The sequence below is a fragment of the Carcharodon carcharias genome, chromosome 34 (genome assembly GCF_017639515.1).
Source record: "Carcharodon carcharias isolate sCarCar2 chromosome 34, sCarCar2.pri, whole genome shotgun sequence".
Lineage (NCBI taxonomy): Eukaryota > Metazoa > Chordata > Chondrichthyes > Lamniformes > Lamnidae > Carcharodon > Carcharodon carcharias.
This window is the reverse complement of record NC_054500.1, coordinates 6,213,853-6,231,024: the sequence shown is the minus strand read 5'-3', so window position 1 is coordinate 6,231,024 and position 17,172 is coordinate 6,213,853. Positions and strand designations below refer to the sequence as shown.

General features: G+C 44.1%; 1 protein-coding gene across 1 annotated transcript in view; it reads left to right on the top strand.

The window, feature by feature from the left end:
• The window catches only part of LOC121272522 (regulator of microtubule dynamics protein 3-like), a 59,649-nt gene that overhangs the window by 37,974 nt on the left and 4,503 nt on the right, over positions 1–17,172 (top strand). Inside the window, exons 7-11 of the mRNA XM_041179137.1 lie at positions 4,596–4,639; positions 5,764–5,851; positions 10,930–10,979; positions 12,101–12,179; positions 15,386–15,435. Coding sequence (XP_041035071.1) covers positions 4,596–4,639; positions 5,764–5,851; positions 10,930–10,979; positions 12,101–12,179; positions 15,386–15,435 — 311 coding nt within the window. The remainder of the gene's footprint in view (positions 1–4,595; positions 4,640–5,763; positions 5,852–10,929; positions 10,980–12,100; positions 12,180–15,385; positions 15,436–17,172) is intronic.

The following is a 17,172-nucleotide window of genomic DNA, read 5'->3' as shown; positions in this document are numbered from 1 at the left end:
TATTTGCACTGCAGCACTATATCATGGCAATCTAGATCTGCCACCATTGCATGAATCAGCATTCATTGAATTTCTGAACTTGGCAACTCGCACAGTTGAGTTCAGTTTTAATGACACCATGTATGCCTCTAGGTCCAGCTCTCATAACATCTTTGTTGGGTTCGGAGAAACATGTCTTTGATAGAATGACACCTAACCTCCTACCCCTCGCATATTTCCGATATGTGGATGGTACGTTCGCTATATTTAAATTTCCCGACGTGTCTTAATAGGTTCCACCTGCGCTCATATTCACCTTTCAAATGGAGCACTCAAATGAACTCCTCTTCCTTGACATACTAGATGAAAAATCTGCCAGGAGGTTCTCTACCATGGTCTACCGCAAGCCTGCCTTCACTGGTCAATATATACATTGGGATTCTTACAATTCCACGCGCTGTAAGATTGGTCTTATTGGCAACCTTGTAAATAGGGTGTGAGCCATTTGCTCTCCATGCAAGCTTGATACTGAAATAGGCCCATCAAAGGCATCCTGCAGACTAATGGGTACCCTGATCAGATCATTTCGCGCTGTTTATCACACAAACTCATGAACAGGTCTAAGGCCATCAGTTCCGGCCCTGAAAAGTGCCCAGCCTACCTCAGATTACCCTGGAAGGTCAAAGTATGCCAAAAATTTGAACGATAGGTGAAGCTAGTTGTTTCACACTGCTACTATGCAGTAGCAACTTGAGTGGTATTCGCTAATAACAGGATGCTGCCATCAAGCCAAAAAGATGTTCTGTAATCAGAAATGAGTAATGTGGGATATGAATTTCAGTGCCTGTGTGAGGCTATGTATGTAAACCTTATTTTCACTTTGGCAGTCTTTAATCACCCCACTGTCCTTGTTCTCCAAAAAAGTATTTTTAACACCCCTTCTAACACTTGCATACAACTGAAGTCAAGCTAAAGTAATTTCCCATTTCTAACTTCTTACCCTTTTTGACCATTGTCATGACATGTCTCTCTCTCTTTCTCTCCCCAGTCAATGGGAGCACTCCCTGATCCTAATGAGCTGTTAAATTATATATCCAAGTGGTTTACTGAGAATAGTTGTCAGGACCTGGAGCCCTTTCTGATTTGAGACCCCTTATTGTACCTGGATTAGACATGCATCCACTTTAACACCTCATAATTAAGAGTCAACTATACACAGAATTATTGGTAACTGAGCATTGCATACTGGGGTAAAGATTTTCTGTAAAAATTTATACAGATTAATAAAACAAAAATCTCTTCAAGGTGTAAATCATGTTTAATTTATACAGGCTTTAATGAACTCTGTGCACTAAAGGCACAAACATTAAGCATAGCTGGACATGCATCGCCAGCCTTATTTTTAAGAACTGGTTACGTCTCAGCTCCATGAGACCTAGGGCTGGAATTTCGCCAGCGAGGTGAGAAATTCACCTTGGTAAATCTCCCAATTCAGCAGACTCACCTCCATGGAAACAACCCCGCACACACGATTTTCACTCTAGAGAGGTAGGGGCATGATAGACTTGTGCCTGCCGTCTCTAGAGGCAGCTCAGAGCTGGCCACGGAGATGGGCAAGCACCAAGCTGTTCTCTGAGATTCAGGCCAGTTTTATAAAAGACTGTTAGGCCCTTTAGCCCTCACCCTCACCTTCCCATGCCCCCTCATACTCCCATGCCACCTCCATGCCTCCTCATACCCTCTTGGCCTCTTTTCCCCGTGTCACCTCTATAACCAGTACCTACTACGGGCAGACCTCAGGAGCCATGTGGAGATGAAAAAAGTAAGTTTCTAATAGTCTAAGGGCTGTCACTCATACATACTTGATGCAGAAAGAAGTTCTCATTCATGAAACCTATTCAAAGATTTTAATCTTCCAAGTGCTCAATTTGTATTCACCAACTGCATCAAAGACAGCTAATCCTTTAATAGCCTTCTTAAACTATCAATCAAAATGTGAACTCAGCCCCCCTGCCCCCTCCCTTGCTGACATAAGTGGTTTGTAGCTTTTGAAAATCAGCCAAGCATTCATTTATAGGTTCGGCTATAATAACAGCCCTTGGGAAATGTCAACAATGAAGCCTATTGAAACTGCAACAATAACGGCTAATGGTATTTTCCTAAGCTACACCAAATAGCCTGTCAGTCAATGCACTCCAGCAGCAGGTGTCTGTCTTTTCACATGAACAGCTTTTTAAACATTTTTTACAGGGCTGGGGATTTAAATAACTTCAGATAAAATGGTTATACAGATCTTATCTGCCCTTCACAAGCTTTTACGCCTACTCCATAAATTTGTTACTCCCACACTGTGTTAAAGCCCATGGAATAGTCAAAATGGGGTATGTTTGAACACAGCACTAATTTCAAATGGCCCTGCTGAGTTTGGGTTTCCCACCTGTGTGACCCTTTCCCCAGCCAGCAGAAATGGGATCTGCTGGAAATAGGAGCGAGACCTCAGTATCCAGGGTCCCACCCACCATTTTTAAAGGTCTCTGGAATTAGCCTGACTCTGCAAAAATCTGTGTCAAATTACTAGGACTATTCCAAGCACAGAATTGCCCCAATGGCCTGCTCAACCCATTCTAAGTGGTTGCAACTCCATTGTGCATTGAATCTCTGAACTATAGTTCATAAAAGACGGCGTAAGGCCTTCATTTGTCTACTGGTAAAATTTGATAGCCTGAATCAGTTTAAAGTCAAAGGACAGTTGCTATTAAGACTTTCTGCAAAGTATGCAGTCGGTTTCTGGTCTGTCTCTTGCAGTGAAGAGGCAGAGAGTATGGCACAGTCTTTTAGTTTGGGGAATCTTGGACACTCTTCAGATAAGTGTCAAAAATACAGCAAAATATTACTAGTGGTGAACTGGCTTTCATTGCGTCCGCCCTCACGCCTTCCTCTCCCTCCCAGAAACATGATAGGGTCCCCCTTGTCCTCACTTATCACCCCACCAGCCTCCGCATTCAAAGGATCATCCTCCGCCATTTCCGCCAAATCCAGCATGATGCCACCACCAAACACATCTTCCCTTCACCCCCCTGGCGGCATTACATAGGGATCATTCCCTCCGGGACACCCTTGTCCACTCTTCCATCACCCCCTACTCCTCAACCCCCTCCTATGGCACCTCCCCATGCCCACGCAAAAGATGCAACACCTGCCCCTTCACTTCCTCTCTCCTCACTGTCCAAGGGCCCAAACACTCCTTTCAAGTGAAGCAGCATTTCACTTGCATTTCCCCCAACTTAGTCTACTGCGTTCGTTGCTCCCAATGCGGTCTCCTCTACATTGGAGAGACCAAACATAAACTGGGTGACCGCTTTGCAGAACACCTGCGGTCTGTCCGCAAGCATGACCCAAACCTCCCTGTCACTTGCCATTTTAACATTCCACCCTGCTCTCTTGCCCACATGTCTGTCCTTGGCTTGCTGCATTGTTCCAGTGAAGCCCAATGCAAACTGGAGGAACAGCACCTCATCTTCCAGCTAGGCACTTTACAGCCTTCCGGACTGAATATTGAATTCAACAACTTTAGATCTTGAACTCCGTCCTCCATCCCCACCCCCTTTCTGTTTCTTCCCCCTTCCTTTTGTTTTTTCCAATAATTTATATAGATTTTTCTTTTCCCACCTATTTCCATTATTTTTAAATATTTTTAAATCTTTTATGCTCCCCCCACCCCCACTAGAGCTATACCTTGAGTGCCCTACCATCCATGCTTAATTAGCACATTCATTTAGATAATATCACCAACTTCAACACCTTTGTGTTCTTTTGTTCTTTTGTCTGTGAGATCTTTTGATGATCTGCTCCTATCACTGCTTGCTTGTCCCTACAACCACACCACCCCCCTCCACTTCTCTCCCCCCACCCAACCCCTCCCCCCACCACCCCACACACACCTTAAACCAGCTTATATTTCACCCTTCTCCTTGGATTCATCCAGTTCTGTTGAAGGGTCATAAGGACTCGAAATGTCAACTCTTTTCTTCTCTGCCGATGCTGCCAGACCTGCTGAGTTTTTCCAGGTAATTCTGTTTTTGTTTTGGATTTCCAGCATCCGCAGTTTTTTGTTTTTATGGCTTTCATCAGTGGTCAGTGGTAGTTGGAGGTTAAAGATTTGTATCTCGTTCACAAAATGCAAGGAAAAGCATTTAAAAGATTTTGATATAAGCCCAGGGTTGTTATAGCACCCCATTAAAATATTTCTCAAAAGTAACATCTTCTCATCACCTGTGGAGAATTTTAAGGAAAAGCGCTAACAACTGAAGTGGGAATGATTAGTAGTATTATTGGGCAAATTGAAGACTATCACAATTCAAAGAGTGAATGGGAAACGTCACTTAACCTAAACTTGTAGGTTTTGGAAATAAGAGGACTGTGTTTTCCACGGAACAGAACCTTGTATGATATTCATCATCTGCTCAAACACCCCTCAATTTTTGATATCAGCTGAAATCCTCGGATCATAATTTGAGCTATTTTACTCCTGTGCAGACCATGACTAGATTAAATGATCAAGCAAGGTAATGCGCTGTCAAATATTAAGTATTAAATGTGAATTCCATCTTTTACAGGAGACACAAGTTGAGACTGATGTGCTGGTTGAAGATGTTAACAGGCAAGTTTAGATCAGCTGCTGTCCCGGCCCAGTAACCAAGTCGGCAGTACCAAGCTGCACAGAGTTGAAGACCCCAGGTTCAATTCTTAGCCTGTTCCAAATTAGACAATCTCAGTTACAGTAGCATTTGGAAATTGAGTTACACTGACTTTCAGAGCTCAGACTTAGACATTGTGTGGCATTGGACTGTAATTTCCCTCCTGTCAATTCCAACCAACACTCAATGTCAAGGCTCCCACCTGAAGTTTTATTTGGGTTCACTACTGTTAAAAAAAAATCTTTCAATCACCAGAAAAGCTCTGCTTTGGAGCTGCTTGAACATAATTTGATCAACAATAAACACCATACATATTATGTTGTTTATTGCATCATTGATTGCCGAGGTTTTTCTGAACATTATTTAATCATTTTATGAAATAAAAAGCAAATAAATAAGATACAGTATATTGAATAATGTAAGTATATCATCTATATTTTGGTGTAGCACAAAATGTAGAAACAATACAGTGAAAACAGAGCAGGTAACTCAAGTTAACACCGTCACAAGCACGATGGCCTCTTCTGTACCAAAAGTTCTATCACTTTATAGTGATGGAAAATTGTACTATGTTTTACTTATTTACATCAAAGGCCCACACATGCTTTGAAATTATTATCTTGTACATCAATATGAGAAATATCCAGTCTATTTTTATCAAAAGTTCTGTGTAATCGTGGACTGTTGGGAGCTACTTCATAAAATATTGAAATAAAAGGCTAAGCATCCTTGGCTTCATGCCACAGACTATGCTGAGCCACCTGATCTCACCTGGGATGACAGTTAGAGTGCTGCAATTGACCTCAGCACCTCTGGACTGCTGGGTGGAGGCGATACCAGCCAGGGTTTGTAATTCTGATCACTTTCCATTGACCCTTGTTAAAAGAAGAATTCTAGTGTAAACCTCTGGTGAGGACAGGATTGCGTTAGGCTGCAGTGATTTTACAGTTGATAAGACAGGTGATAGGCCTAGACTCGTAGATTGAGAATAAGAACTTACTGGAAGTATTGGAGGCCCGTAGACCTGTACTCCAGCAACTGGCAAAAAGATGTCACCGGTATAGACTTGGTTTTCTTATTTCCACAGTTATGACAGCGTAGACTCCAATCCTGCCAACATCTCTCTCATTGACACACTAGAAATAACTGAAGCCTCCGACAACATTGAAGAACAGGTAATATTAAAATAATATGCAAACGTGGAATTGCTCAACAATATATAGTTGCACAGAATATGTTTATTATAGATGTATGAAATAAAGAAAATTTTATTTATGAATTGTGAGCTGATTGAAATTCAACTCTAGCTGAATTGCTAATACAACAGCAGGCGCATGGGAACACCATCTCCTCTGGTTCCCCTCCAGGTTACACATCATCTTAATTTGGACACACATCACTGTTCCTTCATTGTCAGTCAAAATCTTGCAAGTCCCATCCAACAGCACTCTCGGACACAGCAGTGCTGCATAACTAGTAGGTGGAAAAGTGGAGGCAAAGAGGGGAAGCTTTGCAAGGAGTGAGCATCAAGAAGGCTCTCCACTGAAGGCCCTACCTACCACACATCTAGGAGTAATACGCCTTACCTACATATAAATCAGGAGCAATGCCTGAAGAGGCTCCAATATTTCAAGAAGGTGATAACCTTCTTCAGCCCAACCTACAGCTTCACACCAGGGTGAGGACAGACCTCCCAGTCTGCTTTTAACGGTCACCATCACCCTTCCCTCTTATGCCCCTGGAATCTCACAAACATCGTGATGTCTCACAATATGGACTTCATCACAGCGTCCAGGAGGTGACGGAGGCCATATTACACGATGCATGGAGATTTCACCTCTTCAAAAGCAGGATGAAAGGGCACATGGCTTCATCAGGGTAGTGGGATTCCCAGTGGCGCAATGCGCTGTGGACTGTTCGCATGTAGTTCTGTGGGACGTTATGTCAACGGGAAGAAGCACAGAAACCACAAGGACCACCACTCTACAAATGTGCAGTTGGTGTGTGACCACACAAAAGATCCATCTCAGTGTGCCCGCTATCCTGGCAGTAGCCTGGATGCCTTCATAAGAACATAATAAATAGGAGCCGGAGTAAACTTTATAACCCTTTGAGCCTGCTTCATCATTCAATAAGGTCATGGCTGTTCCTTGACTTAATTTCCACTTTCCTGCCAATCCCCACATCCCTGAATTCCTCTAGAATCCAAAAATCTATCTATCTCAGCCTTGAATATGCTCAAGGATTAAGCATCCACTGCCTTCTGAGGTAGAGAATTCCAAGGATTCACAATCCTCTGAGTAAAGACATTTCTCCTCATCTTAGTCTTAAATGATCAGCCCCTTATCCTGAGACTATACCCCTAGTTCTAGATGTTCCAGCCAGGGGTTAACAACACTTACCCTTTCTAGTCACCTCAGAATCTTATAAGTTTCAATGTGATGATCCCTCATTCTTCTAAACTACAGAGGATATAGGCCTAATCAATATACGACAACCCTTTCATCCCAGGAATCAGTCTAATGAACCTTCACAGTATCATCTACAAGGCAACTATATCCTTCCGTAGATAAAGACACCAAAACTGTCCGTAGTACTCTAGGTGTGGTCTCACTAAAGTCCTGTAATATTATAACAAGACTCCCTATTCTTACTCTCCAGCCCCCATGCAATAAAAGCCAACATGCCATTTGCCTTCCTAATTATTTGTTGTACCTGCATGCTAACTTTTTGTGTTTCTTGCATGAGGACACCCAAGTATCTCTGAACATCAATATTTAAAAGTTTCTCACCATTTAAAAAAAATTGTGCTTTTCTATTTGTCCAACCAAAAAATCTCATATTTGCTTGCATTATATATACTCCATCTGCCATCTTATTGCCTACTTTAGCTGGCTATACATATCTCTGCAGCCTTGTGACGTTCTCACAGTCTACTTTCTCAGCTAGCATTGTATCATCAGCAAACTTGGTTACATTACCCTCAGTACTGTCACCCAAGTCATTAAGTGCCTTGTTAACACCTCCTTAATAATGGATCCCAGCATTTCCCGATGACGGATGTCAAGCTATAACTGGCCTTTAGTTCCCTGTTTTCTCCCTCCCTCCTTTCATGAATAGTGATGTTACATTTTTTACCTTCCAATCCTCTGGGACCATTCTAAAATCTAGGAAATTTTGGAAGATCAGAAATTTACATTTACATAGTGGCTTTCATGAGTACAGGATGTCCCAAAACACTTCACAGCCTATAAAGTCATTTTGAAGAGCAGTAAAGATGACTGTCAATGTACCCACTATCTCTACAATCACCTCTTTTCAAACCCCTACATGTTGGCCATCAGGTCCAAGAGATTTATCAGCTTTTAGTCTCATTAGTTTCAGTACTTCTCCTCTATTGATGTAATTACTTTTAAGTTTCTCATTTTCATTAGCCCCATGGTCCCCCATTATTTTTGGTATGCTTTTTTGTCTCCTACTGTGAAGGCAGACACAAAATATTTGTTTGACATTTCCTTAATCCTCACTATGATTTCTCCTGCCTTAGCCACTAACAGGGCCAAAGATCCCATGACAATATTTCACGGAAGAGAATAAAAAGTTATCCCGGGTGTTCTGGCCAATATTTATCCCTCAAACATCACAAAAACAGATTATGTCATTGTTATCACTTTGCTGTTTGTGGGATCTTGCTGTGTCTCCTACATCACAACATTGACTCCACTTAAAAAGTTCATTGGCTATAAAGCATTTGGGCTGACCGGCAGTCTTGAAAGGCATGATATGAATGCTAAGTCTTTCTTTATTTAATTAAAAACAAAAAAACTGCGGATGCTGGAAATCCAAAACAAAAACAGAATTACCTGGAAAAACTCAGCAGGTCTGGCAGCATCGGCGGAGAAGAAAAGAGTTGATGTTTCTTTATTTAGTTGGTTCAATTTGCCTGGGACACTGATACCAGCTGAGATTAAGTGAAGTCCATTTCAACGAAACACTTCCCTTTCCCAAGTACTGGAGCCAGTGCCCCCAAAATCAAAACTTCTTCCTCCCAAAACACACCCCTAGCTCTCACTCTCGCTGATTTATCCTGGCTCCCACTCTTGCTGCTTTATCCCAGCTCCCACTCCCATTGCTTTATCCCTGCTCCCTGTCTTGTTGATTTATCCTGACTCCTGTTCTCGCTGATTTATCCCAGCTCCCGCTTTCGCTGATTTATCCCAGCTCCCGCTCTCACTGCTTTATTCCACTCTTATTGCTTTATCCCAACTCCCACTCTCGCTGATTTATCCCAGCTCCAACTCTCGTTGTTTTATCCCAGCTCCCGCTCTTGCTGATTTATCCCAGCTCCTACTCTTGTTGATTTATCCCAGCTCCCACTCTTGTTGATTTATCCCAGCTCCCGCTCTCGCTTATTTATCCCAGCTCTGACTTTCATTGCTTTATCCAAGCTCCCGCTCTCATTGATTTATTGCAGCTCCTGCTCGCGCTGATTTATCTCAGCTCCCACTCTCACTGCTTTATTCCACTCTTATTGCTTTATCCAAGCTCCCGCTCTTGCTGATTTATCTCAGCTCCCACTCTCACTGCTTTATTCCACTCTTATTGCTTTATCCCAGCTCCCGCTCTCACTGATTTATCCCAGCTCCCACTCTCGCTGCTTTATTCCACTCATTGTTTTATCCCGACCCCTGCTCTCACTGATTTATCCCGGCTCCCGTTCTCGCTGATTTATCTCAGCTCCCACTCTCACTGCTTTATTCCACTCATTCTTTTATCCTGAGCCCCGCTTTCGCTGATATATCCCAGCTCCCACTCTCGCTGCTTTATTCCACTCATTGTTTTATCCCATCCCACTCTCTCGCTGATTTATTCCAGCTCCCACTTTTGCTGCTTTATCCCAGCTCCCACTCTCAATGATTTATTCCACTCATTGTTTTATCCCAACCCCCGCTCTCGCTGAGATATCCCGGCTTCTGCAAGGAGTCAGGCTGGTAGTTTACATTCTGAAAGCTCTAAATTAGGGGCAGTTTTGCAGAACTGCCAGCATTCTGCCGTGTCCCTCACAACTTGGCTCTCATGAGGGCATATCTCGTGCCAACAAGCCTTCAGCTAGTACCTAGGGAGGAGGAAGAGAAGGAGGCGAAAAGGAAAGGGGAGGAGCAAGGGAGGCTTCCCTTGGGATGGGCTTGAGCAGCCACTCACACTCCGGTTCCCCTAAAATCTTATCCCAACAAAATTGTTGTTCCTCAGTTCCCCACCTCTATCCATCTGCCACAAAAAACCTGCCACAACATCTTGATCCAACAACACATCCAATTACGCTAATAAAAAAAAACTGTTCAGCCATATGGATTCCCTTAGTGCCTGTCTTCAGTGTGCCTTTGCCTGGCTTGTCAAAGGCAGCTGACTTTCAGTGGGGAAGGCCGCAGATGGCCTTACAGGATGCCCTCGAGTGTTTTTGAGCTTTGAGGACCAGGCTTTGGACTACATCAGCTTGGTTTGGGTGGCAGCAGTCTGGGCTGGCTGGCTGAGAGGCAACAGCAAGGGCATTGGCAGAGTGACAATGTTGGGATCACAAATGCTGTTGACCAGAGAGAGGAGAGCAGGTTCATCCTTTGTGTGGTCACTGACACTTCCACTGAAGGCGCCTCAACAACCCTAGTAATCTGCTGATTTCTGGACCCCCGTGAGAGCCTGCTCGCTCCGTTGAGCACTGAGATCTGCTGCCACAATGCAGCAGCGATGGATGCCATGTCCTCCGTTCTGAGCTTCCACTGCAGCACTTAGGACTTAATGGGGAGATTCAAGCTGTGCTGCAGTGGAAGCGGCCATCAGACACTCCATCATGGGTCTGTCTACCAGCGCTCTCATAGAGTTGGCTACCACTTCCACTGCAGAAAAGATGGCAAGCTTTGCTCAATGGATGGCCTGTGCCAATTGTAGCCAGAGTCCTTCATATGCCTAGACAGACAGGAGATTATCAGGCAGGCCTGCCAATCCCCTAACCATCTTGGTATCCACGTTCATCAGCATTCTCTTGTAGGTCACTCTATCAAAATCCTCATCCGAGTCCCCCTCAGCAGAGCTCATCAGTGCAGAAATCATGCAAATGAGGCAGTCAGTTTAAACCATGTCTAGCCCTATTACTCCAGTAAAGACCAAAACCAGATTCTTTAAAAAAAGATTAGCCAAACCAGTGTATCACGAAATATTAACATTGCACAATGTTAATAATGAATTATTTCTTTTGTAGGACATGCAAGCACAACGTGAAGGTAACATATTAGTTGATGCCATTAACAGGTAAGCTTACCACAAGTTCAAATCACTGTTGAATTAATAAATGCACTGCCACAATGACTTGTGGATGGTATGATCGCATAGCAAGTGCAAAGCCCCAACCTTGATTCTTGTTTTCTTTCAGGCTCATCGACCTCAGCTTGGATAGCAGTTGTGGCATTATAATAATTTTCAGTGCACCTATGCTTCCTTGCTCCTGACTCCTTATAATGGAAAGATACACATCAGTCTGGCCACTTTGCACTTTCTCCATTGGCTCTGTCCTGTTTATTGTATGAAAATCAGAACTGCGCACAAGTGCGGCCTGATCAGAGCCTACACAAGTTTAAGATAACTTCACTACTTCTGAATTCTGTACCGCCAGACATAAATCCCAATGTATTATTAGCATTTCTAATTACATTGCTGACCTGTGATGCTACTTTTAATGATTTGTTCATTTGTGTTCCTAGATCCCTTTGCTTTTCTACCCTGTTCTGTTTCCTGTTTTTTAAGGTATAGGTTATGTCTCAATTTTTTTCTGTCAAAGTGCATCATCACCTCACACTTATCTCTGTTAAAGTTCATAATGTCATGTAACTGCCCAGTCTGCAAATTTAGTGCAAGCATTGATGAGAAGTTGTCTTAAGTTTAATTTGTTTACCTAATTATTTTGTATATGTTGTTTGAGGATTTTTTTTAATATAGCCATATAATCTTAGAAACCACCTCAGGAAATACTTGGAGCTAAGTTTTGAAAAAAATGCACGGTTGAACAAAGTCATTTCATGAGATGGTCTCAGGCTCACTCTGGTTTGTGCTAAGATACCCGGTCTCAGGTGGGCTGGTTTTGGCCTCTGGCCAGGAAGGATCTCACTCCTGATTGTTATCCAGTGATAGAAAGTACATGTGTGGTCGACAGGTTTAGGCTGGGCTGTTAAACCCCCTTGCCCTTGGTCAAAAAACATGTTGACACTCCTCACCCTGGCTTACACCTTGTGAATAATCAGTGGCACGAGGTGCAGGAGGCCTTGTGGTATCCATGGAATTGTGTCACAGCCACAGTCAGTACTTTCCAAAGAGAAGTGAGAAGGAATAGCATGTGTGAACTAGAAGAATTGCTGAACCTTTCCATATTTCCACAGTTATGACAATATATACACACAGCACTACGCCATGTCTATCACTGACATAGCTGCCATGGAGGAAAGAGACAAAGAAGAGGTAAAAGAATAGAATTTATGTAATAGGTTATTGCACACAATATCCATAGAGGCATAAACTGAATATATTTTAATGTGGTCTGGTCATAACTCAGTCAGAGGATGGGTTCTTCACCTCCCTCAGGTACCATGCCCTAAGAGGGCACTGGCAATTATGGACTTCCACTGGATTAGTCTATGATTATAAAACAAAAACAGAATTACCTGGAAAAACTCAGCAGGTCTGGCAGCATCGGCGGAGAAGAAAAGAGTTGACGTTTCGAGTCCTCATGACCCTTCGACAGAACTTGAGTTCGAGTCCAGCAAAGAGCTGAAATATAAGCTGGTTTAAGGTGTGTGTGTGTGGGGGGCGGAGAGATAGAGAGACAGAGAGGTGGAGGGGGTTGGTGTGGTTGTAGGGACAAACAAGCAGTGATAGAAGCAGATCATCAAAAGATGTCAACGACAATAGTACAATAGAACACATAGGTGTTAAAGTTAAAGTTGGTGATATTATCTAAGCGAATGTGCTAATTAAGAATGGATGGTAGGGCACTCAAGGTATAGCTCTAGTGGGTTTTTTTTAATAATGGAAATAGGTGGGAAAAGGAAAATCTTTATAATTTATTGGAAAAAAAAAGAAGGGGGAAACAGAAAGGGGGTGGGGATGGGGGAGGGAGCTTACGACCTAAAGTTGTTGAATTCAATATTCAGTCTGGAAGGCTGTAAAGTCCCTAGTCGGAAGATGAGGTGTTGTTCCTCCAGTTTGCGTTGGGCTTCACTGGAACAATGCAGCAAGCCAAGGACAGACATGTGGGCAAGAGAGCAGGGTGGAGTGTTAAAATGGCAAGCGACAGGGAGGTTTGGGTCATTCTTGCGGACAGACCGCAGGTGTTCTGCAAAGCGGTCGCCCAGCTTACGTTTGGTTTCTCCAATGTAGAGGAGACCACATTGGGAGCAACGAATGCAGTAGACTAAGTTGGGGGAAATGCAAGTGAAATGCTGCTTCACTTGAAAGGAGTGTTTGGGTCCTTGGACGGTGAGGAGAGAGGAAGTGAAGGGGCAGGTGTTGCATCTTTTGCGTGGGCATGGGGTTGTGCCATAGGAGGGGGTTGAGTAGGGGGTGATGGAGGAGTGGACCAGGGTGTCCCGGAGGGAGCGATCCCTACGGAATGCCGATAAGGGGGGTGAAGGGAAGATGTGTTTGGTGGTGGCATCATGCTGGAGTTGGCGGAAATGGCGGAGGATGATCCTTTGAATGCGGAGGCTGGTGGGGTGATAAGTGAGGACAAGGGGGACCCTATCATGTTTCTGGGAGGGAGGAGAAGGAGTGAGGGCAGATGCGCGGGAGATGGGCCGGACACGGTTGAGGGCCCTGTCAACGACCGTGGGTGGAAAACCTCGGTTAAGGAAGAAGGAGGACATGTCAGAGGAACTGTTTTTGAATGTAGCATCATCGGAACAGATGCGACGGAGGCGAAGGAACTGAGAGAATGGGATGGAGTCCTTACAGGAAGTGGGGTGTGAGGAGCTGTAGTCGAGATAGCTGTGGGAGTCGGTGGGTTTGTAATGGATATTGGTGGACAGTCTTTCACCAGAGATTGAGACAGAGAGGTCAAGGAAGGGAAGGGAAGTGTCAGAGATGGACCACGTGAAAATGATGGAGGGGTGGAGATTGGAAGCAAAATTAATAAATTTTTCCAAGTCCTGACGAGAGCATGAAGCGGCACCGAAATAATCATCGAAGTACCGGAGAAAGAGTTGTGGAAGGGGGCTATGATTATGCTTGGCAAAGTACTGCAGTGGTTTGTCTTCGCCTTATGGGGAAACTCTCCCACCGTTTGCCACCTGCCATCAGGCATATTGGAAGGATTTATAGGCTGATAATCAGCCTGGTTGGCTATGTTATAAATGCACCTTCCATGGCTATCAAGTCCTGAAGTGGGGCTTGAACACAGAGGCTTTTGGCCCAGAGGTAGGGACACTACCACTGCACCACAAGACCTCCAGAGGATGGGAATCATCACGATACTTGCATCCACCCCATTGCAAAATCCATATTAATGTGGCACTTTCCAATCTTATTTTTGGCAAGGATTATATTCCCTCACTACGAGTAACAACGAATGAAATTACCTACTGGTTTTGTTCCTTGAGACTGGTGTGACTCATCATAAGTGTCATATTCCAGATCCGCTCCAAATCCCAGAATTGCCCCAGTGTACGCTGCAAACTCTCTAGACATATTTGGGAGTAATTTGGATTTTGGCTGACAATGAATTAGCTGCCAATTACGCATCTCTCCTCATTTTCATTTCTCTTGAAACCAGTAAGGAGTTATATATAGTGGGAAGCTGTTCCAATATCAACCATTTTACACAATTGCTGAAAGCCACAATGACTCCCATTGTGTCTCTGCAGTGCAGTGATACTCTGAACTGTGCTTAAAGGGAAGAGGAAATTGACAGATGTTTCTTCATTTATTTAATAACATGAGCTGCTACCACAAACCAGTCGAGGAACAATCATTCTTAGAATAACAATTCTTTTTGAAATGTCAGTTTCTGGTCAGCCCTGTGTGCCTGCCTTTGGTTGAGGGAATCTTGGCATTATTATCAGTTTTATCATGGTGAACTAGCACAGCTCAGAGAAGAATATCAGTTGCTGGAAAGGGAATGGTTTTATAGGCTGATAATCAGCCTGGTTGGCTATGTTATAAATGCACCTTCCATGGCTATCAAGTCCTGAAGTGGGGCTTGAACACAGAGGCTTTTGGCCCAGAGGTAGGGACACTACCACTGCACCACAAGACCTCCAGTTTTCCCATCATGATGCAGGGTTGCCATTGTGTCCATTAATTGGAAAATTGTTGCAGCAAAATAATAATCACTTCCCATTACCTGTGAAAGCCATGCAGCAAAATCTAACATGGATAGAGACAGTCATTAGGAACTTGAATGAGTAAATCGAAAACAGTCACAACATGGGTATAACATGACCAAAACAAGACGGGAAAAAGAAAACTAGTATTTCTGACAAATGATGGTGGACTGGAGATAACTTTGGCAGACTCTCACACTACACTCTACCACTGAGCATCAGCAGCAGCCCCCAATGATAACTGGACTATAATAATTTTCTCAGGAATACAACCAGATTCAAAAGCTAGTGCAACGTAACATCAAATATTAACTGCAGCATGTTCATTGCGAATTCCATCTCTTACAGGACATGCAGGCACTAGAAGAAGCTAACCTAATGGTTGAATTCATTGATGGGTGAGCTTACCATGAACTCAAATTACAATTCTGACTTAGCTGATGTAGCCAAGATAGCATTTGGAAAGAGCGGCTGAGTGATTATGTTTGTTATTATATTTATTTATTTATGTATATTTTCACCACAGGTAGTTTGGACTAGATTTTGATGGGTCCCCCTGGAGGACAAGGCACACCGAACAGATTGTCAAAAATTTGTAATTTGATCCAGTCATTTCAGACAGGCTGGAAAGCTTACAGTACTAGCACTACCACTTTCAAAGTACAGACAGGGCTCACACTCCGGCTAAGGGATACTCGCAACATTCACACTCCTGAGTTCAGTGAACACACACACTCACACTCCCGAGTTCAGTGAACACACAGCATTTACACTCTCGAGTTCAGTGAACACACAGCATTTACACTCTCGAGTTCAGTGAACACACAGCACTCACACTCTCGAGTTCAGTGAACACACAGCACTCACACTCTCGAGTTCAGTGAACACACAGCATTTACACTCTCGAGTTCAGTGAACACACAGCACTCACTCTCGAGTTCAGTGAACACACAGCACTCACACTCTCGAGTTCAGTGGTCACACAGCATTTACACTCTCGAGTTCAGTGAACACACAGCACTCACACTCGAGTTCAGTGAACACACAGCACTCACACTCCCGAGTTCAGTGAACACACAGCACTCACACACTCGAGTTCAGTGAACAAACACACTCTCACTCCCGAGTTCAGTGAACAGACACACTCACACTCCCGTGTTCAGTGAACACACAGCACTCAGACTCCTGAGATCAGTGAACACACAGCACTCGCACGCCTGAGTTCAGTGAACACACACACTCACATTCCCGAGTTCAGTGAACAGACACACTCACACTCTCGAGTTCAGTGAACACACAGCACTGACACTCCCGAGTTCAGTGAACACACACACTCACACTCCCGAGTTCAGTGAACAGACTCACGCACACTCTCGAGTTCAGTGAACAGACACACTCACACTCCCCTGTTCAGTGAACACACAGCACTCACACTCCCAAGTTCAGTGAACACACACACTCACAGTCCTGGGTTCAGTGAACACACAGCACTCACACTCCCGAGTCCAGTGAACACATACACTCACACTCCTGAGTTCAGTGAACAGACACACTCTCACTCCTGAGTTCAGTGAACAGACATACTCACACTCCCGAGTTCAGTGAACAGACAAACTCTCATTCAGAGTTCAGTGAACAGACACACTCACACTCCCAAGTTCAGTGAACAGACACACTCACACTCCCGAGTTCAGTGAACTGATACACTCACACTCCCCTGTTCACTGAACAGACACAATCTCACTCCCGAGTTCAGTGAACAGACACACTCACACGCCCAAGTTCAGTGAACAGACACACTCACACTCCCGAGTTCAGTGTACACAAAGCACTCAGACTCCTGAGTTCAGTGAACACACAGCACTCACACTCCTGAGTTCAGTGAACATACAGCACTCACACTCCCGGGTTCAGTGAATACACAGCACTCGCACGCCCGAGTTCAATGAACAGACACACTCACACTCCCGAGTTCAGTGAACAGACACACTCACACTCCCGAGTTCAATGAACAGTCACAATCACACTCCCGAGTTCAGTGAACAGACACACTCACACTCCCGAGTTCAGTGAACAGACACACACTCACTCTCGAGTTCAGTGAACACACAGCACTCTCACTCCCGAGTTCAGTG